Source organism: Salminus brasiliensis, chromosome 3 (genome assembly GCF_030463535.1).
Source record: "Salminus brasiliensis chromosome 3, fSalBra1.hap2, whole genome shotgun sequence".
In the NCBI taxonomy this organism is placed as follows: domain Eukaryota; kingdom Metazoa; phylum Chordata; class Actinopteri; order Characiformes; family Bryconidae; genus Salminus; species Salminus brasiliensis.
In genome coordinates, this window is record NC_132880.1 from 28320605 (window position 1) to 28347808 (window position 27204).

At 38.7% G+C, this 27204-nt stretch overlaps 3 protein-coding genes across 7 annotated transcripts in view; all 3 read right to left on the reverse strand.

Annotated features, from left to right (window-relative positions):
• Positions 1-298: 298 nt before the first annotated feature.
• Positions 299-5351, reverse strand: LOC140551964 (uncharacterized). The gene is made up of 10 exons (XM_072675825.1): positions 4753-5351; positions 4562-4627; positions 3894-4243; positions 2931-3068; positions 2764-2853; positions 2098-2193; positions 1906-1977; positions 1335-1489; positions 610-722; positions 299-475 (listed from the first exon to the last, which is right to left on the reverse strand). Exons 3-10 carry the CDS (start codon positions 4180-4182, stop codon positions 313-315), a joined length of 1116 nt encoding a protein of 371 aa, XP_072531926.1. The 5' UTR covers positions 4183-4243; positions 4562-4627; positions 4753-5351; the 3' UTR covers positions 299-312.
• A 2366-nt stretch (positions 5352-7717) lies between these two features.
• LOC140551087 (uncharacterized) lies at positions 7718-12186 on the reverse strand. The gene is made up of 8 exons (XM_072674454.1): positions 11937-12186; positions 11318-11443; positions 10939-11028; positions 9705-9788; positions 9510-9581; positions 8705-8859; positions 8485-8597; positions 7718-8267 (listed from the first exon to the last, which is right to left on the reverse strand). The coding sequence occupies exons 1-8, from the start codon at positions 12184-12186 to the stop codon at positions 8099-8101; spliced, it is 1059 nt and encodes a 352-aa protein (XP_072530555.1). The 3' UTR covers positions 7718-8098.
• A 5887-nt stretch (positions 12187-18073) lies between these two features.
• Positions 18074-27204, reverse strand: part of ptp4a3a (protein tyrosine phosphatase 4A3a) — a 44276-nt gene continuing 35145 nt past the window's right edge. For all 5 annotated transcript variants that reach the window (XM_072675829.1, XM_072675827.1, XM_072675830.1 and 2 more), the window contains exons 5-6: positions 20671-20745; positions 18074-19204 (exon numbers count right to left, since the gene is read on the reverse strand). In XM_072675829.1, the coding sequence (XP_072531930.1) occupies positions 19087-19204; positions 20671-20745 (193 nt within the window). In that variant the 3' untranslated portion in view covers positions 18074-19086. The remainder of the gene's footprint in view (positions 19205-20670; positions 20746-27204) is intronic.

A 27204-nucleotide genomic window follows, 5' to 3' on the forward strand; every position in this document is an offset into this window, starting at 1 on the left:
TCTGATGTTTTTAGATGCACTACTATTTAAAACTTACATTTCAACACAGCAGAAGAAAAAAAAACAACCACATACTGTCCAGAATCAACACAACCTTTAGTCATTACTACCTCTGAATCTGTAGGCCTTTTACACTGCAAAAGAAATACACAGTAGAAACATTAGTGGTAATATAAAAGACCTCAAAGACCTCAAACTGAATCAGCTCAGACAGTGGACAAGCCAGATACCACTAATCTTTCCTGAAAAGAAGCTGATTTAAAGAATTTATAAAAGCTGAATAACCATGACGATCATCATCGATTCATTCTTTTATTTCTCACAGACGTATTTCTTTAGTTTACTGCAGGAAGAATCAAACCATAAATGTGTATAACCCTCTTCATTCCCCAGACTAGCACAGTTCTCTCCTGAAGGGTCTTCATGTTTCCAGTTATCAGGCTCATCTGGTTCGTCCTTCCTCTCAAACCAGAATCTGCCGGAGTTAGAAAGACTATAAGACTGTGTTCATCACTGCTGCAGATCGCTCTCTTTGAAACTCTGCTTAACCTCAGAAGATACTGCAACTTAAATCAGTGTATAAACTGTGTGAGAGAACATGCTTCTTACATTACACCCGTCTCAGTCAGGGACTGGTCGTTCACCCACATCCACTTTCCCTCAGTCTCCAAGTCATTCAGCCCGATCCAGTGAGTTTCTTCAAGACTTGAAGTTACAAAATTCTAATATATGAAGTAACATGATGACAAGTAGGTCAAATTTGAATAACCTTAGAACAAGTATTGATTCCAGTGGTATCAGAATCTGTGCTAAAGGACTTACTTTAACTTGGTATGGGCATTATATTCACATTTCACAGACTACGTTTACACAGCAGGTGAAGTGACCCGAATCTGATTTTCTTACCAAATCAGATGTTTTTAGGCTGTTTACACTCTTTAATGTGACCTATACCCTATATTCCTCTAAACAGTTCATGCTCCTAAACTGAGCACTTGCGCAAAAGATGTATCGGTTTCATCTTCACTAGCATCACAGGAGAAAGGAGATCCAGTGGCTGAAATCTAGGCTTAAACTGAGAATGTGTTTGAGCTCACTGTAAAAAGCTCACAGACACGTCTTGCTTTGCATCCTTGATTAGTTTAAGACTTCGATTTTTATTGTTTATGCCGCTGCAGCCACTTTCCTTTTTCAAACACGGAGCAGTTGTGATATGTACCTTGTCATTCTGCACAGACATCACCCCAATTATTAATTAAGGTCTTTTACCTTGTCTGAGTTTGCCTAGGTAAAAAAACCTAGAACTCCAAATTGAAAAGATCACCTCGACTCACCTGCTCATTTTGACTGGTTATTATAACCAGGTGTCCTCCTTTCTCAGCACAGCGATCTCTACTGTTCCTCCAGTCCAGTTTATCAGTGGAGAAGTAGTAACACTTTAGACCCAAACGCCTCCATCCCTCTCCACATTGTCCACAGTTCTGACACCCTTATGTTGAAGAAATGAACAACAAATGAGGAACAAATTTGTGGAAATGAAGAAGTTTTCATTTTTTCAGAGCATTTTTCTTATCTATGATGAGTTTTTACATGGATGTAGATTTCAATTGTAAATGACTGATTCGGTTGATTTGATTGTCCTGAGATCATTCAGAATCATACAGGTTCTCCACTGTCTCAAATGTCTAAAGTCTTCAGTAGAGGTTTTAAAAACCTGTCAGCTTCAACACACTGGTTTTAACCATGAGGTTCAATGATTGCAATCTAAAGACACATTGTCTGTGGAGAGATCACACAGCATCACAACTTCACAAAAGGAGAAACTTTCTTTTTCACGTCAGAATGGAAATTTCACTGGACATCCATTCGGTGTTCGGGCTGTGTGGGGGGAGAAAAGCATCTTACCACTGCAGTTAGACAAGGCTTCGTGGAGTGTGCGATACTCGACCGTTAGCGCTTCATACTTTCTTGCCAGTTCTGAAACAAAAAGTAGTTAAGTAGTTCAGTTTCTCAGGTCTGCTCAGGTCATTGTTTTACTATATTTCACTTCTTTAGGCTATGAGAAAAAAACTGACCTGGAAAACTGGTGTAACTCACCATTGAATAAAACCACCTGTCTTGTGTACTGTGCTTGTGCATTCTCGTAGTCCGCTTGGACCCGATCCAAATGTGATTTTAACTCTTTAACTGCAGCTGAAAGCATAGTCAAGCATAAAAGCAGCAAACGTAATAAAACAAAACTGTTACTAAGCTTACATATGTAAATAATAATTATAATAATAACAAAGACAAACTAATTAGGGAGAAAGGACTAGGATTGTGGTACATTTACCATACACACACAAAAAACAGGCTTACTGCTCATAACTTATAACTTATATAAATGGCAACACATACAGCTAGAAGGCTTCCCAATCGAGTGGCAGCACAGCCTAGTGTATTCCAAATGCCTTAATTAAAGTCAAACCATTGTGTGTTTAATTGTTAAAAGAAAACAAGCCCAGATTCCTCCTCATTACAGCGCTCACTAATTAACTAACTAGTAGCTACAAATATACTAACCCCTGTATTTCTTCTGAATATCTTTTAGAAATGATCTGTATTATATTGCAGCAATGGTTATGAGGTGCAGCTTTGGAAGATTGCATTTGACCTTAAAAGCCTGTCTGGGCCTTTATAAGTGATCTATTGTCAATCCACACCCATAACCATATAAAGAAATGTCTGCATGAAAAGAGACAGGAAACTCCTCAGACATCTTACCAGTGGCATTGTGTAGCTGAACTGACATTCGTTCTACAGCACTGCCACACTGATCACTTAATGATTCAGAAGAGACTCCTTTATTAAAATCTGTTGAAAGAGAACACCAGAGGTTAAGTAGATCTCCCGGACCACTGCATTAGAGAGTAAAGCTGAGTGATACTCACACAGGACCACAAGAACACAGAGTGCCGTTAAAGCACAGAGCAGGAGGAGGCCAAGAGCAACAATAAGGAACTTCAGGGTTTTTGTACAAGGAGGCGGGTCCCTCTCTCTGAACGAGCAGCCAGTGTGGTCTGAAACATCTGAGATACAGATATGTGGGTGAAAATTATTATTATTTTTATTTTGGTACTTATTATTATAGTTTTATTTATGCATATTGTTTACATATAATCATTGTTTTAGAGACATTGTGACCTCAAAATGCATCCTCTACAGATCTTGAGAACTCACTGGTCACTCCATCTACAGAAGCTGCATTCTCTTCACTGGATCCTACACCTGTATCTAAGCTTAGAGGTATCTTTGATTTTTTTGTCTATTCAAACTAGCTGAGGTTATTCTTGGGTAAATACTGAAGCACTTTTGTTCTTGAGAAGAGCGTCTGCTTAATGCCTTAAATGTAAATGTAAATGTCCTGAGCTAAATAGGCAGTAAATTGTGAGTAGAGTAGAGCAAAATCAGATCAGATGGACTCAAGCAGTTCAAAACAAGTAAACAACAATGAAATACATTGTTATTGTTACCATGCTTTCATATGATTAATGTCACATCACCGTGTTGACGATAGTACATAAAAAACAAACAGTTGTCCAAAAAAGTGGTCAAGCATTATGACAATACGGTAAAATGAGCAAACGCATATTGATTCACTGTCAGTGTAAGAAGCATCAGTTAATGACTAAATAAGGTCAGAAACAATGAAAAACTAAGTATGTAATAAGTAATGATTAAAGACCATGACAAGTCATACATAAGTGATGGGTAATGAATGACTTATTAACATATAATTGCTAATTATTGTAAGCCCAATGTACAATGTTACCTTACATTTAAAAGATCAATAAGGACATTTAAAAAGATATATATCAATAAAACACACATAATTAACACAGACAACTCATTACCTTTGGAGATTTCCTTTCCAGCTGTTGTGAGGAGCTCAATATTTGTATAAATGGGGTCCATTTCTGTATCTTTAGTGCACACCACTGCCTTTAACTCTCTGATATCAGGAAATGTGAAGAACGCATTTTTACTAGAGAGGAAGTGTGTTACTGTGCCCAACACACACACACACACACAAACAGGCAGTAACATTTTTATTTTTTGTCTTAGAAGCACAAAACAATGCTTATCTGTTAATCTCTCATCCATAGTGCTGTTTGTTGATTTCAGCATTCCCTTCTTCCACATTGAAGAGTAGTGTGCAGTCAGTACTGTCTTTAAATTCCTTTTTGAGTGCTGAATTGGTTTCCTTTGTAAATGTTGAAAGTGGCATGGTGGCGCAGACAAAAATACACATAGTTGAATTGGCCATGAGTGTGTGAAGAAAAAAAGCTGAAAAGAAAAGCAAAGGAAAAGTGTGTGTATGTGTGTGTGTATGTGTGTATATATGTACTATATATGTATTCTAAATAGTACTACTATAGTATTGGTATAGATAAAAAAAGATTAACAATGACCTAATCAATGTTTTGTGCTGCAACTGATAGTTTGATTTAGTTTGTTTATATGCCTGCATTGAATTGAAGAATAAAACTGAACTCATTTAAAGAAACTGTAATAAACTCACCATGGAATGACTCAAGACGTTTTACAGCATTCTCGTAGTTTACTTGAACCTGAAATGTGATTTTAGCTCCTCAGCCAGCATTGGGAGACAAACAGGTAAAGTCAAATTAAATTAAGTCCAGTCTGGGACTGTTTGTTAAAGCGTTTTATTAAAGAAAAATATATTTTTTCTAAATGAGGAAAACTACATACACACATGGACAAAATAACACTAAAATAATGTAATACTGTAGCTCTGCTTTTGAGGATGTTCAGTTAAGGATGTAAAACACTGAAGTCTTTCAGCACTATAATTAGAGGGTGAATCTGAGTAATACTCACACAGGACCCCTAAAACACAGAGTGCACCTAAAGCACAGAGCAGGAGAAGGCCGAAAGCAGCCAGGAGGAGCTTCAGAGTTTCTTTAGACAGAGGGTTCCTCTTTCTGACTGACCAGTCAGCATGTTCAGATACATCTGAAAGAAAATGCTTGGTTTTTCAAACCCATAGAAACTCACACTCTGATCTACAGTGGAATGCAGACTGGGCAGCACTGGTATTTTCTGTTACAGTGAATAGTTAAGTGAGTAGAGAATGAACCGATTTATAAATACCATATGTGTACCATTCTACTGTGCAGTGACACCTGCACAAATATGAACTTCATCATAAGAAAACTTTTCTTGCATCTTGCCAAAATGCAGAGTTAGACATTTTCAAAAGAACATCTGAACAAGCCTGATGCACTAAAAACGAGTCTTGTGGACTGATGCATCAGGATTAATATTTGGGCTGGTGTTGCGGCCATATTCAGTGGTAGAAAGAAGAATGAAAGCAATTAAATAACCGCAATATCAAGTTTTTTGCAATAGCCCTCACAGTCCCCTGTCCTAAACATAATTGGGAATACGTGGAAAGACCTCAAAACAGCAGTTCATGCAAGACAGTCTAAGAATCTCACAAAACTACAAGCATTCTTGTCAAAGCAGGGCTGACCCTACTGGCTCTACAGGGTGCCCAGACTTTGGCTTTGAGCCCTTTTCCTTTTTTCTATCATTTTGAAACTGTATATTGGAAATAAAAAATGATCTTGCTTAAAATATTAAATATGTGTCGTCCTAAACTTTTGCCTTTTGGATATCACATTATTGTTTACTCACTTAGCTTTTCACTGTAACAGACTGTTTGACAACATTTGAGCATGTTTGACTTTGGATCACCTAACTTGCAGGACACTATATCTGTACACAACTGTATATATATATATATATATATATATATATATATATATATATATACACACACACACACACACACACACACACACATTATTGTGCAAACATAATACTGATTTGACCCACTTTCTTAGTATCATGTGTTTCCTAGAAAGTAAAAACAAATCAAATACCATTGATTCATTCACCACAAAACAAAACATATCCCAAAAACATTGACATTCCTATGGATTGGAGGCTATATTTGACTAGCAGCCTCCGAACTTCTGGGAAGAGTTACCACAAGATTCAGTCAAATGAGCATTTGTGAGTTCAGGCACTGGTGTTGGACAAGAAGGTCAGGCTCACAAACATTTTAATTCAGCAAAAACAATGTTCATAGTTTAAATTGAAGTTGTGCATGTATATGCAATGTGAACATGGACATCATTGATATATTGAGCCAGATAGCCAGATATTGTTAAATTTTTTTACTAAGCTGATGTGTCAAGATTACACAAAGATGAGCATCTATCGAACTGTTGCTCTATTTCAGAAGCTGAAATATTTAACCCCATTCATTTAAACTCTGTCAGAATTGCACTGTGATTGGGTTGTAATTTGATCTGTTTTGGTTTTCGGACCAATAACATGAAATGACTCCTTTATGATGTACAGCTTTTTTGTCCCCTCCAAAAACAATATATCAAACTTCAGTCAGGTGAAATGGCTCAATGTATTGTTCCTGCAAAATCATAATTATAATCAACATATAATATAATACAATATAATATATAATATAACAATATATAATATAATATAATCAATAAAGAAATTCTATTTTATTTTATTTTAAGTTGCCATAAGAAATTGTCATATTTAATAATTTTGTTATGACTACATTATTTGTTTTTCATTACTATTATTAGTATGAGAACCACAAAATGCATTTTGTCATTTTAGCCAAAATGAATGAATGTCTTATTTTGTTGACCAACCTCTAAAAAGATGTTCATGTTTAATTAAATATTTTGCATATCTCATCATTTTGTATTATAGAGGATGATTTCCCCTTTGAGTTTTGGTTCCTCTCTAAGTTCCTTTTTCCTGATATGAAGAGCTTTTCCTGTCACTGTCACTTCTGGAAGGCTTAGATCATATATAAATATATATATATTTTTAATTTTTTTATGTATTTATTCATGTATTTTTTGTTAAGTAAAAACCTTATATCTTCAAAATGGCACCTTAACAATAGGATAGTTAAAAACCTTTATTGCTTTCAATGGACATCAATGTAAAAAACACTTAATGCCAGATTCACAAAAACAACAAAAATGAAGATGCAAGGTTTTTGCAGGACAGCAACGATATATATAAGTATAAATATTTATAACTAAACTACACCATTAATTTATGGATAAGTGGGCTACACTCATTTCATTAGTATTGGCTACAAGCCTTCAATCTGTCATGGCAGTGTAGAGCATATTTTGAGGGTTCTATACAGTAGCCTAATAAACAATCATCTTAACAATAGGTGCAAGAGGATACTCTTCAATACTACTTCAATACTGTTTTTAAACATCCCCACACCTACTTTGACTCATTACACAAGATATTTACCACAGCAGGAGGGCAGGAGGGGACAAACAATCAGGTGTCAGGAGTCACTACACACTCTGCTTTGGCAAAAAGCTAAAAATAGGTCCTTTCTCTGGTATAAGCCTTGGCTGTGCTGCAATGCCATTTCTTTTCATTGCTGTTGTTAGCCTTGTAGGCTTTAGCTTGCTAAGTAGTAAACTACACGAGAAATGAAGGTGTATCAGAAGTCACTTTACAGATGGAGTAATCAAATCAAAGCATAATTAGTTACAAACTAGTTACAAAGGCCTCGCCCACTATTCGTTTACAGATCTGGAAGGGGAGTTGACGGATCCGAATGAACATGATCAAAACATGCTGAAAAGACACAATAACATTTATTTTACACCAAAAAAAGAAAAGCAAATATTAAACTCAGCTTTTCTGAATGTCTTGTATATTTGGAGTATGGAGCTCTCATGTTGTTCCTCCTGGAGTCCTAGTTATAACAGTGTGTTAAACCACCCCTCAATGTAGAGGCTGTTCTTTAGCCTAGACCATTGTCTATTACAGCTAGAGAAATTTAAATAATATAGACGTGAACACCAGGAATCAAACACACTTGCTGTTTATGCAGCACAAACAGTCTTTAAGGTAAATCTGGAGAAATAATGTGGTCAGAATTCACAAGTGACATTGCTATGGGACCATTCTGAGATAACACTGTCCCACTGTCCCCTACAACAGTGTAAGAGTCCTATCAAAAGAAATTAAGTTTATCTTTTACACACACATATTTTTTCAGTTTATGGCAAGAAGCATCAAACCAAGTATCTGAGGAATGTAACTCAGCACAGTTTTCTCCTGAAGGGTCCTCATTTTTCCAGTTATCAGGTTCATTAGGTTGCCCACTCCTCTTATACCAGAATCTGCATGGATTAAAAAAAGGTTGTTTTTACTTTGATTTTACCTTGATTTTAGTTATATTGTTATTATTATTATTGTTGTTATTATTATTATTATAGTATTACTCTTGTTACTTTTGTGTCCACACTAAAGTCAGCATCACAGTGCAGGACGTGAAACAGCCCTCTAAAGCTAAACTAAAAGCGATGTGTGAACTGTGAGAGTGAATGTGGCTCTTACGTTACACCCGTCTCAGTCAGGGACTGGTGGTTCACCCACATCCACTTTCCTTCAGTCTCCAAGTCATTCAGCCCGATCCAGTGATTTTCATGAAGATGTAAAGCTAGAAAATCCTAAAACAGATTGTTTGAGATATATTGTTACATTGACAACTTACAGATATTTGCATCACATTCATCTGTCATTATAATCAAAAAAGTTAAAGTTAGAATTGACTCACCTGCTCAGCTTGGCTGGTTATTATAACCAGGTGTCCTCCTTTCTCAGCACAGTGATCTCTACTGTTCATCCAGTTCAGTTTATCAGTGGAGAAGTAGTAACACTTCACACCAAAAGGCTTCCATCCATCTCCACACAGTGCACAATTTTGGCAGTCTTTATTTGAAAAGACAAACATAAAAAATATTTAACCTGACATGTCAGCCACACTGAATCTGTGAGGACTGTGGAAAATCCACATTGCTGTTTGCCATCCAGAACCTCTAGAACAATTACTTCAACTTTAGCTCTTCAACATCTAGTGTTTTCATTTCACACACACTACCACTTCACAGTGATCTCAGTTTATGCTGAGGGAAACACAGTCCTGTAGCTGAACAACACCCATCGGAACCCTTTTAAAATGTCTAAAATATTTCAAAACAGTATTACTGAAGATTGACCAATCAGGGAAATTATCTTTTGTTTTGTCCACTGTTCAAATGGATACAAATGGGTCTTGTCATGGTATGGCAACCCCTGCCTTAAGCTGTAAGCTGTTAGCAACATGCCATTCAGAGGTTAGCTTAAGCTGATTAGTGTCTAAAATGAAAATGTGATGACCAGCAAAAGCTCCCAGTCTCCATGTTTGGAGACTTAAGGAAACTTTCTATAGGTTTCTACAAACCCTAATGAATCCACTGAAGCTGTTTTCGGTTTTAGAATCTAACAGTGTCTAACAGTTTTTACAGAGCAAAACATATTTAGGTGGAGTGTTTTGTGAAAGAGCTATAAATTCAGAGTGTGAAAAGGAAACCTTATCTTACCACTGCAGTTAGAGAAGGCCTCATGGGCCTTGCGAGACTTGACCTTCAGCTCTTCATACTTTCTTTCTGTTTCTGATACAAACAGAATGAGTTTTCAGTTTCAGGGGTCTGCTTTCATTTTCCTATCATATTTAGCATGTTTAGTTTTCATTAGACTACGGGATTAGCAATCTTAGAGAACTGGTATAAACTCACCATTGAATGAAGCAATATTTCTTAATGCATTCTCGTAGTTTGCTTGAACCTGATGCAGGTGTGATTTTAACTGTTCAGCTGCAGCTGAAAAGCATATGATATGTCATGTTTGATAACAATAAAACAGTACAAAACTACTGGGCAAATATTTGCACACACTACATTTAAATGAATTAGTTATGCAGCATAGCATCACTGTCTTAAACTGTGGTTATGCTGGTTAAACAGATTAAGTCATGTTGTAGTACTTTAATGGAAGTATTTTAACACTTTTCCCTGCTAAACAAAACAATAATAATAATAATAATAATAATATCTGGCCTTTATACAACAACCTACCTATTTACAAAAACTACCAAACAACACCATCAACTACCAAAACACACAACTAACCAGCCACACCATCAACTACCTAACCACACAACTACCCAACCACACCATCAACTACCAAACCAAACAAACAACTACCCAACCACACCATCAACTACCCAACCACACCATCAACTACCCAACCACACCATTAACTACCAAAGCACACAACTACCCAACCACACCATCAACTACCAAAGCACACCAACAACTACCAAACCTCACAACTACCAAAGCACACCATCAACTACCAAACCACACAATTACCAAAGCACACCAACAATTACCAAACCTCACAACTACCAAAGCACACCAACAACTACCAAACCTCACAATTACCAAACCACACCATCAACTACCAAACCTCACAACTACCAAACCAAACAACTACCCAACCACACCATCAACTACCAAAGCACCCAACTACCCAACCACACCATCAACTAACAAACCAAACAACTACCCAACCACACCATCAACTAACAAACCAAACAACTACCCAACCACACCATCAGCTACCAAACCAAACTACCCAACCACACCATCAGCTACCAAACCAAACAACTACCCAACCACACCATCAACTACCAAACCAAACAACTACCCAACCACACCATCCGCTACCAAACCACCCAGCTACCCAACCACCCAGCTACCCAACCACACCATCCGCTACCAAACCACACAACTACCCAACAACACCATCAACTACCAAAGCACACAAATACCCAACCACACCATCAACTACCAAACCATACAACTACCCGACCAAACCACGAAACTACCCAACCACACCGTCAATGATCAATAACCACAAGAAGACATTTCTGTCTTTAAGAAAGAGCAAACTCTTCAAACCTCTTACCAGTGGCATTGTGTAGTTGAGCGGACATTGGTTCTACGGCACTGGCACACTGATCACTTACTGATTCAGAAGAGACTCCTTTACTGAAATCTGTTGAAAGAGAACACCAGAGGTGAAATCATAAAACCAAAGAATAATAATTTGAACTAATTATGAAGTACAGAGTCAACACTGTTCATCTGCTTTTACAGTCCAGTAAGAGATGCTTTAACATTCTGCCCTCTAACCTGAGAACGCTTCATCTGATCCAGCCAATTTCAAAAAGACTTTGGAAGAAGTTAATGAAATGGAGCAGGTTTAGCAGACTGGGGGTAGAACTGCACTCAGAAGCAGGTCTCCAGGACCACTACATTACAGAGTGAAGCTGAGTGATACTCACAAAGGACACCCACAACACAGAGCGCCACCAAAGCACAGAGTAGGAGGAGGCTGAGAGCAACCACCAGGAACTTTAGAGAAGGTGTGTTTCTCTCTCTGACTGAAGGGCCAGAGCGGTCAGATCCACCTGAAGTAAAGCACTTGGTTATCTCTGACAATACAGAGCATGAGTGTTCTATTACTGTATACAGTTTTTACCATCACACTTTCAAAATAACATCCTTCTGGTGAGGAGTATGACATTAACACAATTCAGGCTGTTTTCACACAATATTTTTTTTTACTACACACAAGCTTAGCCTGTACCAAACTCTCAAATCTTATTTGTCTCATTTCTACACTTCTCTAGTTGTGTCTCGAGCTGTTACTATGCTGCACTTCTCTAGTTGTGTCTCGAGCTGTTACTATGCTGCACTTGTCTAGCTGTCTCTCATTGTGTCTCGAGCTGTTACTATGCTGCACTTCTCTAGTTGTGTCTCGAGCTGTTACTATGCTGCACTTCTCTAATGGTCTCTTATTGTGTCTCCAGCTGTTACTATGCTACACTTCTCTAGTTGTGTCTCAAGCTGTTACTATGCTGCAATTCTCTAGTTGTCTCTCATTGTGTCCCGAGCTGTTACTATGCTGCACTTTTCTAGTTGTCTCATTGTCTCGAGCTGTTACTATGCTGCACTTCTCTAGTTGTCTCATTGTGTCTCGAGCTGTTACTATGCTGCACTTCTCTAGTTGTCTCATTGTGTCTCGAGCTGTTACTATGCTGCACTTCTCTAGTTGTCTCATTGTGTCTCGAGCTGTTACTATGCTGCACTTCTCTAGTTGTCTCATTGTGTCTCGAGCTGTTACTATGCTGCACTTCTCTAGTTGTCTCATTGTGTCTCGAGCTGTTACTATGCTGCACTTCTCTAGTTGTCTCTAGTTGTGTCCCGAGCTGTTACTATGCTGCACTTCTCTAGTTGTCTCATTGTGTCTCGAGCTGTTACTATGCTGCACTTCTCTAGTTGTCTCATTGTGTCTCGAGCTGTTACTATGCTGCACTTCTCTAGTTGTCTCATTGTGTCTCGAGCTGTTACTATGCTGCACTTCTCTAGTTGTCTCATTGTGTCTCGAGCTGTTACTATGCTGCACTTCTCTAGTTGTGTCTGCTTTTTACAGCTGAAATCAGTTGGGTTCACTTTGCAAGATCAGCAACATGTCAGCTTTCATTCAGCTTATGCATGCAGTAAAAATGTTGTAATAATTTTGGCTCCTAATAATCACTTTGAAAGTATCATTTTAGTGCATCAATCCAATCCTTGACAACTTTAATTAAACCAATTTCAACAGGACAACATGATTTGGTTATGCACAGTTCTAAATGCTTCTGTAAGAGAAATTTACTGAAATAGAGATCTATTTTAAACTAGACTGTAATTTTACAGTAATGTTTAGGATCCTGACAAGCTGATACATGATGCCTTCATTTGAAGACATAGAGTCCCACAAGCTTAGCTATGAGCAATACAGTCTTATATAAAGGTTTATCATCCCTGGTGAAATGACGTGTATTTTTCTTCTTCTAAGTGTAAACCAGTCCGCATCCTCTACAAAGACACATTTTCTAAAGCATCATTAGAGTTTATTTGCTTCTATTTTGTTCTATCCTTCATGTTCATGTAGAGGATATGTTCACTTATTTACACATACAAAACCATTGAACAGTGTCCAAACATTTGCATAAACCTGTATGTGGAGGCCTTCTGCTTTCGGTAAGAGCAAAAAACTGTTTCATACAAGACTGTATATTGGAGGTAGAGTGTAATGATAAAGCCCTTTAATGTACAGTGTTGCCTCCTAGACAACTTTAAAAAAACAAAAACAAAAACAAAAAACATATGTAAAAAAAGACATGTCTAAACAAAAGCACATCTAATTAACACATAGTTAAGTAGTCAAGTACCTCTTTCTGGTGACACTGGACCTATTTTCTTGCAAGCAGTTGTGGAGCGCTTAAAATCAACATTTCCATAAATGTGGTCCATTTTATTATCTTCAGTGCACACACAAAATCCCCTGACATCAGGAAATGTGAAGAACTTATGTGCATCAAACAGACAGGAAGTTTGTTGCTGTACACACACACACACACACACACACACACACACACACACACACACACCACAAAGAGCACCAACTGCTAAGGGCGTTCATTTCTCAAAACATTTGAAATATTGGAAGGCCTTCCACTGATCTGACAAAATCAGAATGGTAGAAAAATAGCCGATGATGTGGTAAAGTTGGTAACCACTGCATTAGCCGGGAATCGGACCCGGGCCTCCCGCATGACAGGCAAGGGATTCTACCACTGAACCACAAATGCTTTGATGATGCCTGCTATTGAAATGTATCGTACTGAACAAAAATAAACATTCCTTGGCTTCAATTCTAAAAGCTCTGGTTAAAAGGGTCTATGCAGTGCAAACATGCAGTAAAATCTTTTTTTTTTCTTTGAATCTCAACTATCACTGTCTCATCCAGGGTGCTTCTTCATTGACATTTTCATTTATGGCCAAGCAACTTTCAAAGGTCACTAAGTAAGGTAATTCACCTTCTGCACTGTTAAGTAAGGCCATTCTTAGAAAGGCTGCATAAAATAACTCGGAAGGAAAGGCAATGTTTCTAAAAGTTTATATCAGGGCAAACTGAAGTTCCCTAAATGTTTTAATAGTTTGAAGTAAAATGCAAATGCTGTTAGTTTGAAATTGTACTCCTCCCACCCCACTCCATATATGCAGACTAAGCTGTGTAAACAGCCCATTCTGAATGCTCAGCCTAACACAGTTTACCCCAATTTATCTGCTGTTTTCAGAGGTGGTTCAACTCTGACTGCTTTTTGGATGAAGTATAATACAGGGCATTCAATCCGAACAGAGCTCATTTGTCTTAATCAATCCTAAAGACTTTCTGTGATCATGCAATACCCAGTTCCAGAGATACCCTAGCAGTAACAAGCTCTGAAAAGATGAACACCACCACTGAATTGTATGCACTGTCTATGTTGCACCATGGTCCTGGAGGAACGTTGTTTCGTTTCACTGTGTACTCTGTATGTAGTTGAAATGACAATAAACCCACTTGACTTGACTTGACTTGACTTGAATGCTAGTTTCCTAATGCTAATGCCTATATGCCTGTCACGATAACTACGTTATTGACTTATGGTACAATATAGCACTGCTTTCCAGTGAAAGCCATGGATCTCCACTTTCGTCTGTTTTTAGTTTCCACCATGGTTTGAACCCTGTAGCTGTCCTGTACACTGTGTCCTGTACCAATTGTAATGCTCTTAAGAACATTTTTGCAATAGTCGCCACTTTGGAGATGCATGTTTTTCTTTGGACAGTGACGATTATGGACATTTTTCATGACCTCAATTTATTGCCTATTGTGTTTACTGGCTACATGTGTGCGTTTTAGCCAGTTACGCTATTCTGTTCTCTCGTCCGCTCCCAGTCGAAGGTGAGTCTGTGAAAAGACAAGAAAAGAGTGCAGTGCACACACTGACCAATACAATAATGGCGCCTCCATACACACAGAGCACACTGCGACAGCTGGCGGTGTTTTTCACCGTTTACTTAAGCAATACACAGACATCTGTAGCACACTGAAACCAGAGCCGGATTATGGTGTGTTAACTAGTTCTCAGCTGGTTTAACTTCGGAGGCCCTAAAACTTTCTTATTCTTCACTCACTCCTACACGGCGAGGCCTGAGTCGACAAAGAAGAAATCAGGACATTTGTAGGAGCAAAACTAACAGAATTCACCACAATTAAAACCACAATACACCTGTGATGACCATACTACATACCTCCTTTATTTTGGATAACCTAGGTTATGTTCAGACTGGCAAATTGAATTTGTTTCTCAAATCAGATCTGGTGAGATGGATGTCCGCACTATTATTTGTAAGTAATCGGACATGAGAAACCTATGTGAATGGGTTGCTATGGTAATGACGTAGGTGAAACATACATGCATACATATGTAGAAGCTGGAGAGATGGAGGTCGCTCTGGGTTGGGATGGAAAATCGTATTTCATGTAGGTTTTTGGCTGTACAGTCTATCAAATATGTATCTGATTTGGGCTGACAGTCAGAACATAGTAGTCAAGACTGCTAAAGCAGAGGCCAAGTCAAGACCACGACCGGGACACATCGAGTCCAAGTCAAGATCAGGACTTATAGTAAAGTCAGAGTCAAGACCGAGACCAGATTAGTTATCATATAAAAAGAAAAAGAAAAAAAAAAAAGAAAAACATTTAAGTAGTTTGTAGTTCATTATACATGATATATTTTATATTTTTATCATATAATTGAACATTTATATGACATGTCATATATACATATATTATTATACAAATATATATATATATATATATATATATATATATATATATATATATATATATATTATTATTATTATTATTATTATTATTTTATAGTCTTAGTCAAACTAATGCAATGTAACTTTTGGAAGCAAATGATGGTGATGATTCTGTGTCCCTTCTTTTTTAATACACAACCAGCCAACTTAACATAAACTAACAACATCCATTCCAACCATTTTATTATTTAATGTTTATTAAAATTAATATTTTAATCAAGCTAAAACTATACAGGTCAGTCATCATGGAAAGGGACAATAAGGTCCTCGACCCGTGATAGCGCTCAACAACCGACCACTGCTCAGTTTCCCAGCGCATCACAGTGCCCCAGGCAGAGATGCAGTACCGCACCTTCAGGCCCCTCACTGTCAGCCCCTTGAAAGTATGCCTCTAGTGGTTCACTTCAGAACTGCAGTCCCACCTTCCCGCTGCTTACAACCGCTAAGCGGAGCGATCCTCTTTTGTAAGAGGAGGAACTCGTTAAGCTAGCCTGCCCTGGAACCCGTACACTCTTAAAAAGGACGGAGAAGGGAAGGGTCCTTACGAGTTCTTTAGTACAGGAAATAGTTAGCTATATTTAGTCGTGTGAAAAACAACGTAGGCCACATCATCATAGTTTTACGTACGAGGAAAACATTTTTAAAAAACACATCTGACCCCTAGCAGGTCTTAAAATGAGGTAAATAACCTCAGGTGAACTGATACGGAAAAACAATAGAACTCAAGAAGGAAGTGCTGTGTTTTTCCTGTGACTGTGGGACCATTGCACGCTTCAGTAGCTCTTGGTGAAGTGCTTCTTCAGCTCGATGGAGTGTGTGTAACTTACTTCACCATTAACACGCATTATATTTGTGATCTGATGCAACCAGCTCAGACATCACAGCTCAGCCAGGTCACGCTGCGTCCCTCAGAACGCGGTCCGCGTGTCACCTTTTGGCCTTTACGTGACATCATATCCGGAGCTGAGAGCGCGGTCCCGCGGCTCTGCAGATAGCCCCTTCTAGTCGGTTTTTTACATTACCATGTTCAATCAAACTCATATCGAGACCAAAGAAAGCATGGGTTAAAATTTACACATATTCCTCTTCTAACTTTAGCAGTCTGGTGTTTTTCACTAGGAACACAGTGAGCTTCAGTAAGATCGCACTTAGCTTATAGCTAGCTAGGCGCCCTCTTCGCAGTGCATTCTGGGTAACTTGATGTCTTCCAGATCTGCTGTACTCTACGAGCTACGTGTTGCTGAACCGCACTGTGCGGTGGGTCCGGCGGCAGGGTCCACAGAGAAAGTAGAGAGTCCAGCTTTTCCACATGTTGATCTGTACACTATTAAACCGGACTACTATTTAATACAAACGATAGAAAAAAAAAAAGACAGACGCAATTGGACTTGACTGGCCTCGACGAGTCCACCTCATCCTGAGACTGAGACAGGACCACCTCCAAATGAGGCAGAGCCCAAGAACGCCGGTTTATACTCTCAAGTACTAAAACACTAGTTTTTAGTGATAGTGTTTTGGCAAAAGTGTGTGTTTATACATTTTATTTCATTATAAGTTCACAGTAGCTAAATAATTTCTTCAGGCTATTAAAAATGATTGTTGACTGTAGGAAAGCTCACTGTACTACTCGAGTAGTGAAGGCCTTTCAGCCACTAGCTTCCCATACAAAAGGGTTGCTATTTATATGGGTTTTTTTTTTTAATTGGCTCCATCATTTTATGTGAAGCAAGTTTTTTTTCAGCTGTATTTGTATAGCACTTCTAGAACCCCATCTTTACAAAGCAGCTTCACAGAAATAAGACAGTAATAAGACTGGATAAGAGGAGAAACCTTAAAACTGGAGGAGGAAACCTTGGAAGGGACCAAGACTCCACCCTCCTTTATTCAAAACCACACATTAATAACAAATAAATTGTTAATAAAAGTCATCTGAACAACCATATGTTTAATTAGTTGGTTTTTAAGCTGTGAAATTGTTTTGTTAAAATTGTGTTGGACTACGGACTATCCTCGGACCCTTCATGAGTGGGACAATCCAGAGTTTTTACTAGTGAGAATAGAAAATTAAAAGATTCACTTAATTTCTGCTAAAAAAAAATAAAAAAAATAAATAAATAAAGAAGATTGATCCTAAAAACTGTCTTGAAGCTGAATTTTGGACTGGTGTACCTGGATCATGTACAACAAGGTTTTGTCCAGTAGATGGCAGCACTCACCCCCAGTGAGGTTCAAACATGGCCATGCTGGAGTTGATGAGCTGGCAAGTCAGAGGTGTGCATGAGTCATGTTTGTATTCCCTCATAATGAGGTCACCTTCGTATCAAAGCAAGACCAAATGATCCATAAACAGCCTTTATTATCATCACCAACATTGTCATTATCTCTATACAGCAGGAGGTACGTGTTCTTCAAAAGCAGAGAGAGAGGCGTCTCAAATCCAGACACCAGTTCATGATCTCTCCAGCATAATTCAGCCACGCAAGGCCACTGGTGCAATATGGGATGACCTGTCCACTGACCTGTTTGCACACGTAGGCAATATCAGCAACAAGGGCCTAGGGCTACCGAACGTTGAAAAGGTGTTCAGCCATGTTCGGCTTTGCGTTTTAACATTAAAGTGACTTCAAGGACAGAGTTTAAACTGAGAAAGAGCATCAGCACATAAACAAAACCATGTAATATACAAGCAATTTCAATATTTAGTTCACAGAAGCTTTCGTTTACTGCTCATAAACCGTTGCAAAGATGTCATGTCCAAAGAAAGATGGATAATTTAGACGAGCCCTTCTTCAGCTCCTCTCGGTCCAGTTCTACCACTGCACTCGCTCACAAAATGCCTAAACGTCATGGGGACGAGTCTAAAGTAAATTCGAGGACGATAACAGGACGAGAGGAGCTATGACTGAAAACATCAGACCTGAGTCTCCAGACAGACAGAGGCAGAGAGAGAAAGAAAACGAGCCCGCAAAGAAATATATATACACACATATACACACACATACATTTCCCATTGGCTTCACATCAGCTGGCTCCAACCAGCCCATCACGACAATTTGAGGCATTATTTTTGAATGTCAGTCCTGGTGCATCTTATGGGGTCAAAGACTACCTTTGGTGCTTGTTATTGACCTTGTGAGGCACTGAGCCCTCCAGCGACCTGACGTCTCAGAAGGGCATGGCAGTGTTCACTCCACAGTGAGAGTGAGGAGTTTTAGGCACCAATGGGGATTTAACCAGACCAGAAATCAGGTCCTGCTATGATAGCAGGACAGCGAAAGTGCATCCACTGTGGCCCAGTCCGTAACGTCCAGATCAACTCAGGTCCGATGGCAGAGGTTCGACGGCAGGTTCACATCATGCAACATTTGTTCTTAAAGATGTGCGGGTGTTTGTAGCGCAGTCTCTGTTTGGGCCGGTACTTCTCCAGATAGGTCAGCTGCTTGCTGTTTATAGCCCCTCGTCGCTTCCTGTGAAAGCAATCAGATCATTAGGTAGAAAATGGCAACAGTTTCACAAAAAAAAAGGACAAACGAACAAAGGAACATGTCTGGACCATATTAAGAGGGACTTTTTGACAAACGAAGAACTGTTGATGCATTACTGACATTAAGTAGATTTACTGTTGATGTGAATCAACAGACAAAGCCTAACCCAGCCTTATCCAAAACCTAATTTCAACTCAAAACCGGGCCCTTATCCTAACCTCAACCCAAAACCTAATCCTGGCCCTAATTCTAACCTAAACCTCAACCCAAAACCTAATCCTAACCATCATCCTGGTCCCAATCCTAACCCTAACCTCAACCCAACACCTCATCCTATCATCCTGGCTCCAATCATAACCCTAACCTCAACTCTTAGTCTGGGCCCTTAATCTCAGCCTAATCCAGTTAAACTCCAGTTCCAGACTGGTGTCAGCAGCAGGTCTATAATAGTGTGTTGAGGATATCTCGATTGTATTAGACCTTTTAGACCAGTGATTTCTTAAACATCTGCAGATCTGAACCAGGACAGATGAAACAGCTTCAGTAAAAGTCTTATGATAATGCTGCTACATCACTGTTGAGATGTTACTGAGAGCCTGATGAGGTTAATTTTGTCTAAAATGCCGCACTCCAAAGAAAGTGTCTCCAAGTTTCTGTGTAACAAACCATTTTACACTAACCCTCACTCTGGTTTTCACCTCAACCACTGAATTATGCAGACAATTAGCAAAAACTGTAGAATTCCCTGCTATAAGTGAAAGTGTGGATACCACACTCTAAAAAGAGTGTTAAAATGTGAGGAGTTTAACACATGCCTCCCCCACTTTATTTATTAATAAACTGTTAAAGCTGTGGACCCTGCAAATTGTGCACTAAAACAGCTTAATGATGACAAATTCAAAAACAGAAAAAAATCCATTATAGTTATATTACATATGTGTGCTAAATTATCCAGAGAGTGTGTTGAATATCAACATTTTACTTAAGAAGCAATAAGTGGAATGCATAAGAAACTGACTGAAATTATTAATAAAATCTCTGATGGTCTGTAAAAATCATGTTTTACTTAACATCACAGTCCAATTATATTTGAATAGGTCTTTTACACTCCAGACTTCTGAATAGTCTTTTTTTTTTGTGGCAAGGACCGCCTAAAAAAGGCTTTTCTCTCCCTCTTTCTGTCTCTCATGCGGTCAGACGGTGCAACAGAGTGTTTCTGATCTAATTTTAGTGTAAGGTACCTCTGAACAGAGCTGGCTTACCTAGGCCTGTAATTTAAGAGACACAGAATGATTCAACCTCACAGAAAGTGCATTTAAATCCACCTGATGTTGTTGTGCTTGGATTCAGAGCGTAAACACAAGGTGTGGTTAAGGATGGGCCTTGAGTGCAGCTTGTGTATGCGTGCGTGTGTGTGTATGTATATAGCAAGACAGAGCAGCACGTACTGTCTGATGAACTGGATAGCGTCTTCATACTTCATCCCACTCTCAATCAGAGCCAAGGCCACCAGCACTGGAGCCCTACAGGAAAAAAAAACACACCTCTTTAGAAACCGGACAGAGAAACCCTATAAAAAACAGATAAACTAACAGTAGACGATTTTGAGAAACTGCCATTATGTGCAATATATTGATGTTGTGCTGATAATAGTTCTCTGATGCGAGGCATATTAAACTGCAGAAATTAGTATTCCTCATGTCCAACAATACATGAAGGCCTTGCTGAAGAGACAAGGAGTTGAATCGGGCGTTCTTAACAAGGCAGAATGCTGAAGTCTGAATTGTGGTGGCCTGCCAGAAGTCTGACATGTGGCTTAGTCAGTCTGCTCATTTCACAGCAACACAGGCTGAACAGGTCAAATTCGATCACAACTCACAGGGGAGAAAGCACCCAAAAGCAATTGTAAATAAATTCTCGCTTTATGAAAAGAACCAATCCTGGGTAGCTGAATCGCTGTTCATTATTTACAGTTGAGTTATTATAGGTCAGAAAAGGCCTGATTTGATTTTTCAAATTTTTCAAATTGATATTCAATGCTTCAGGGTGGTGCAACAGAACCATGTCCAATCCCTGGGCTGGTCACGTTTCTATCAGTTCTGTAGAATTAGTCTAAAAACTGATCATGTGATCAAAATTCAGTTATGAGTCCTAACCTATAGCTCAGACTCCTGTTGCAAATTTGTAACTGAGCTTAAATGTAACATTACTGAACAAATGATAAGGACGTCTACATTTAGCTCTGATGACATGCAAACATCTCGTCCAGTGATTTCATGCGCATGGTTAGTTAGAAACTAAAATAAAAGCTTTGGCCCTTTTTTTAAACATGCTTGTCTATTTTAATCTGAGATATACTAAACTACCAGACTAAACGCTTCCTACTGCTGTTTAAAAGTGTGTATGTGCGTAGTGTTCTGTTTGTAGAGCCTAAAATGTACAGTTTTAACTAAACATACATTATTATGGCTGTTTAATGGTTTGCTATAACAGAAAAATTAATGCTCCTCACTTGTTGTGAATAACGGTGATAAGTATTATACACATTATACATATCCTTTATGAAATATGACCTTAAATAGAAACTGAACGAACTGAACTGAAAAGAACTCCGAGCTCTGAGGAGAAACATATGACGAGGCTTTAAAGCATGGCTAATTAAGTAACAGTACATTATTTCCCCCATTCTTCTAACCGGAGTGGAGCGGTCCATGGTCCATCACAGAGCACATTAAGCATGTTTAGCTTTCCAATGCTCTTAAACCTTGAAAAAAATAAAACCCACTCTTTCTAATAACATAAACGAGGTTGGGCTTCCAAGAAGAGGTCAAAACAGTAATTTTCCCCACCAGTCAAGCTGCACTGTCTAACATACACACTTCATCATGTGTTATGCTCCCACTCTCTTTTACTGGGTGGTGGAGGAAAAGCTCAAGTGCCGAAGAAAGTGTTTGCCATCTGAATTGGATGAAAATAAAGCCGAGCCAAGAAAACATTGGCACTCTTTCAAAAGTTGAGGCCAATTCCCTGCGGGAGGGAAAGAAGTACGTCAGAGACAGGATTTTACCGCTCCAAAGACGCGCGGAGTACGGCTAGACCCCCGCCCACCCAAACGTCACTCCCTTTTGAAACGGCCGCTGTTTGCAGCTCTGCCTTTTGTTCTGAAAGTGCCAGTGTGTGTGTGTGTATGTGTGTGTGAGAGAACTGAAAAGCATGAAAACATCTTTAAACTACTTGTGTGTACATAACTCAAATTAGCCTCTACTTGTACCAAATATATAAACACAGATACCACGATGCTGATGTTTTCAAGGATTAAAAAGCAGGAAATGTTTAGCAGCCTGGAAAGTCGTACATAGGAAGAAGAATGTGAAGGCAGAACTTAAAAGCCCCATATCCTAAATTTAATTGCTTTTAATCCCCCCTCTAATTAAACACGCTACTTTTGTTACTGTGCCTTTAAGATATGATATGTAAATGATATCTGTCCTCACTAGCTATCGTACATTGTGCTTCATTCAAAAATCTGCTTTCAACTGGAACTCGTGATTCAGAATTTCTGACCTCAAGTCAAAGAGAACCCCTTCCTCAACTGGAAATCCCGGGAAAGTCAGGATAGTGATCTCAATTCCGAGCTCAGCAGATGATACATCAATTCAACATGACTGAGCACACGTCCAACTGTACTGATGCACCACTTCTTTACTTTTAAAGCAGACTACAGTAGTAACAGTCTTCACCGAATGTGGATTCATGAACTTTAGTTTTTGTTGCTCAGAAAAAGCAAACACATACTTTTCTAAGCCGTTTCCAAGCCGAACACAGTCTATTTTCAGCATGAATGAGCAAAACAACCCAGATGTAGAGTTCCTGTAGTCTGTATTATCACTGTCATGCAAATTAATTGTATCTCCAAAATGCCAACCTTATAGGAGAAAGGGGAAAAAAAGTCTTCACTTTTAGTGGAAAAAGATCTCCATCACGAACGTCTGATACAATGTAAAGAACAGCTTTTTTTTTGCTCACAGGAATGATGATATGCACAGTAGTGCTGTAATGGTTTAGAACCATTTTGGGTATAATTCAAAAAAGCATACAAAACCACAGGTTTAAACCGGGCTTCTTCTGAGTCTATGGAGCCCTACAGCGATGAATGTTGTCCACTTGCATTTAAACACAAATGCCTCGCTTACTTGCAAAGGAGCCAAATCAGGTGCATTAAATCATAAAAAGGAGGTACACTAAAGTCTGCAGAGATTTAGGGGCCAGGACTGACATCACACTCACACACACACACACACACACACACACACACACACACACACACACACACCTTCAAGCTTCTTAAAGTGTCCTTAAACTTGTAGGTTTCTTAAAGGGACAGTACCTTACTGAGCATGTAAACTACTATTAGCCTACAAACTACACACGCTACTAGCCTACAAACTACACACAAACATTTTTAAAACTACACAAATAAAACAATCAGTCAAAAAGTTTTGAGTTATTTATATATTTTAAATCTTTAAAAACAGAAAATGTTTGGTTTTGGTTTACATAGCTAAACAAATGTATTTATTTATTTACCAGATCCTAAAAGGCTGTTTTTTTGTGACATCTCAAGAACAGTGAATTGACAACAGGATGGTTTTGTGGGAGTGAAGAGTTCAATTGTATTCTTAAAGTGTTTACATACCACATTTAACTGTTTCATGTTAAAACATTGGGTAACTTGGTTTTTCATGAAATGGGCCCTTTAAAATGACTGGCAATTTTCCCTTTCACTTACCCCAAACAGTTCAGCAGCTCAGACATGTTTGGGACTTTAATTTTATACTAGAGCTACAAGGCTTTCTCCGACAGACAGAGCAAAACAAGCATCACTCACTTTGTTTACTTTGTGTTGTAGAGCAAAGCGTTAACATACTGGATGGAGAATCATGTGCTGTGAAAGGAGCTCACTGCTGATACCAACCCACCTATTGAGAGATCTTACCCTTTTTAAAATGCATCCAAAACAAAACCTACTTGGACTTTTAGTTTTAAACAAACAGTTTGATGCTGTTTTGTTGAAAGACTTTTCCTGGCAGTCTAAAAGACAGGAGAGAATTTTGAGCTCTGTTCTTCAATCTTCCATGTAAAAAGGGACGCAATGCAGAGCCACCACTCATCCAAATCAACCCCGCCCACTGAAACAAAAACAACCAGCAACCATCCAGTCTTTCTGACTTGATGGTAGTGACCATGACTTTGGGACAGGGTTTTGTAAGAAGTATACTTCCATAACGTAGTTCAGAATATCAAACGTTGCACAGGCACTCATTAAGGCCGTGAGTGTGTTGACATGCAGCTGCATAGTATTTTCCCCCAAACATGCAAGAACATAAACAACGTGCGCTGTGGGACATGTACTAAGCCCAGTACCACCTCAATGCAGTCTTACACAATGGTTTGTTTTGATAATTGAGACACACTTGAATAATGGAAAGCACATGAGCTCACGCCCATGTGCACATAAAACCACAAGATGTGATCATTGGGACAACAACTACTAAACGAACGAACAGCACAAGCCTTCACCGCAAACACACCATCATATCTAAACAGTTTTGAGCTGTTCATGATCAGGAGAGGAGGTGAAGAGGCATTACCGGTTAAATTTAGCCACTGCTGCCACACTGCCAGCACGGGACGACGGCACTAACATGGAAAAACAATATATTGTTGACGTCGCTCAAAAACCTGCTCAACCACTCAAAATTCTTAAAAATGAAAACTTTACAGGAGAAGGAAAAACTTTTAATGGAAGTTAAATTTAAAAACAATTATTCCTGGTAATATTTGAGCCTTTCTATTGGTCCAGTCATAAAGACATTTTCACACAATGTAAAGACCAGGCAGATCCAAATAACTGGATTATTGAAATTTTTTTGCAATTTTTGCATGACAACGATATGAACTTGATATGAAATCTTCGTGTTCTCATTAAATGAATCAGATATATACCCTATTTAGAACTGTAAATGAAAGTGACTCGATCAAAAAGACAGCTCTGAATAATAAGCAAATGACAAATGGAAGCTCGGTCCGTTAAAAAAACAAACATAAAATATTACCTAAGAATTACCTGCATGTACTTATGTGTTTTTATATTTTACAGCACATAATTAACATAACCTGAGGTTATTGCGATGGTTATATAGTCACGATTTTTTGCAGCATACCGTCCGTAAAAACCAACATGGTGGACTAAAATCACATCCCAAAAATACTAGAAATAATGACATTACTCCCTGTAAATGTTTAAAAAATCCCACCCTAGAGCCTTGACACAGTGGGCAAGCCTAAATGCTGCTGTCCCACCATCCCCAACAAAACCACAGGGAAGACCCAATTCAGTAAAGGCCTCCTAACCTCCACCCCACCCCCCGGATATGGGCCAGACCTTAGCCTCGCGTGGAAGGTCATGGAAAGCACACGCTGGAGAGGGACAGTAAACACAACCACTCATAAAAAGCTACTTCCTGTTTTGTCTTCGGCCCTCACCCGAGTGCCTCTAATAATACAGCAGCAGCATCACAGCTGAGCAAGCTGCGCTGTGGGAGCTGCTGACTTTGGCCCAGCTCTCGCTCCACTTTCAGGGCTTCAAATGGGCAAGTCTCACTGCCTGCTGGGACACATGGTACAAGGCCAAGGAGACTCATCAAGATTGGCCACGGTCACAAGAGAAAAATCAGCCTCCTGGGAGAAAAGAGGTTTACATTCTATAGTGTGCACGGTTCACATTCTTCTCCGGCTTAGGTTTCAAGGCACAGCGAAAGAGAAGCTGGTGCTTATGGGGCACCATGCAGGTGTATATGTATGAACCCAAAGACCTCGGCAGCTATATCATTATTCACATAGCTTGCACAGCCAAGTCATTCAGGCTGGAAGCCTTTGTCTTTTCTGTATCTGCAATGCTCTTCTGAGCATACTGTATTGTACTGTCTCTGTCACACAAAAACAACTTCACAGAAGGAACAACTTCACTTTCAATGGAAGTCAATGTAGTGTCTTTTTGGAGCATTCCTATTGGTCTATTTATCATTAAATAGAAACAACGTAAAGAACAACTGGCAAACTCAAATTATGTCAAAAACTGAAAAAAGAAAACACAAGGTTTTTGCATGACAGTATATTGTACATGTTGCACATTCATCAATACTTCAAGAACACTAAAGTGCAACTTCCCCTGTAATTTGGTGCTGTGGTGTGTAAGCATGCACTTATTCAGAAAAACAAAAAATGATAAATGCAAAAATATTAACAGAAAGGGCAGTGCTTTTATGTATGTTAATGTGCTTGTTTAACCCCTGAAAGTCTTATTAAACCAAAGAATATGCCCACCAGCTTGTAGAGAAGTCCTTGTAGTTACGGAGTAAAATACCTGTGTGTGTAATAAGTCTTGGAGTGGTAAGGGGTTACATTTTTCCAAACCTCTCCTTAGGAAAGTCCAGTATTTGCAGTTCCTATCCAATCTGGTTTGGCTAATCAAAATTAAATTAAGTTAAATGAAGTGAGTTGTTGCTGGTGGAACTGAACAAAACTGTTTGCTGGCTCTGGACATCGAGACAAAAGCTGATACAAAACTGTTGCTCTTCTGGCCAAAAGCTAAATTTCTTGTTTTGATAAGTCACTATTCTAACTTCATATTTGCGCTCATTCAAATCGATTATTTGCAATGATGACGTATTTTTACAAGCAAAAGAAAATGTGTAGACCAGATAAACAACGTACATTTTTGCACAATGATTAAAGACTTTTGCACAGAACTCTACATTATGTTATAATAAAAAGAAAAGTTGACATTTCTTCTACTTTATACTTTAAAATGTATAGTAAAGAAAATGTACGGGTGTAAAAGTACATGCAACTGAATCACCATCTTCAGACTGAGGCATTACTATAAAAAGTCATTATTAAGATTGTTGATTAGAGATCAT

What these genes read in the sequence shown, in the direction of transcription:
- LOC140551087 (XM_072674454.1), bottom strand. Translation starts at nt 12,186, where the DNA reads ATGAGACAACTAGAGAAGTGCAGCATAGTAACAGCTCGAGACACAATG. An exon ending in GGCCTTCTCTAACTGCAGTG is followed by an intron (nt 8,860 to 9,509) that starts GTAAGATAAGGT and finishes TTTCAAATAAAG; the next exon opens with ACTGCCAAAATTGTGCACTG. An exon ending in TAACCAGCCAAGCTGAGCAG is followed by an intron (nt 8,598 to 8,704) that starts GTGAGTCAATTC and finishes AATCTGTTTTAG; the next exon opens with GATTTTCTAGCTTTACATCT.
- LOC140551964 (XM_072675825.1), bottom strand. Translation starts at nt 4,182, where the DNA reads ATGTGGAAGAAGGGAATGCTGAAATCAACAAACAGCACTATGGATGAG. An exon ending in ACAGGTGGTTTTATTCAATG is followed by an intron (nt 1,978 to 2,097) that starts GTGAGTTACACC and finishes TTTTTGTTTCAG; the next exon opens with AACTGGCAAGAAAGTATGAA. An exon ending in TAACCAGTCAAAATGAGCAG is followed by an intron (nt 723 to 1,334) that starts GTGAGTCGAGGT and finishes TTCATATATTAG; the next exon opens with AATTTTGTAACTTCAAGTCT.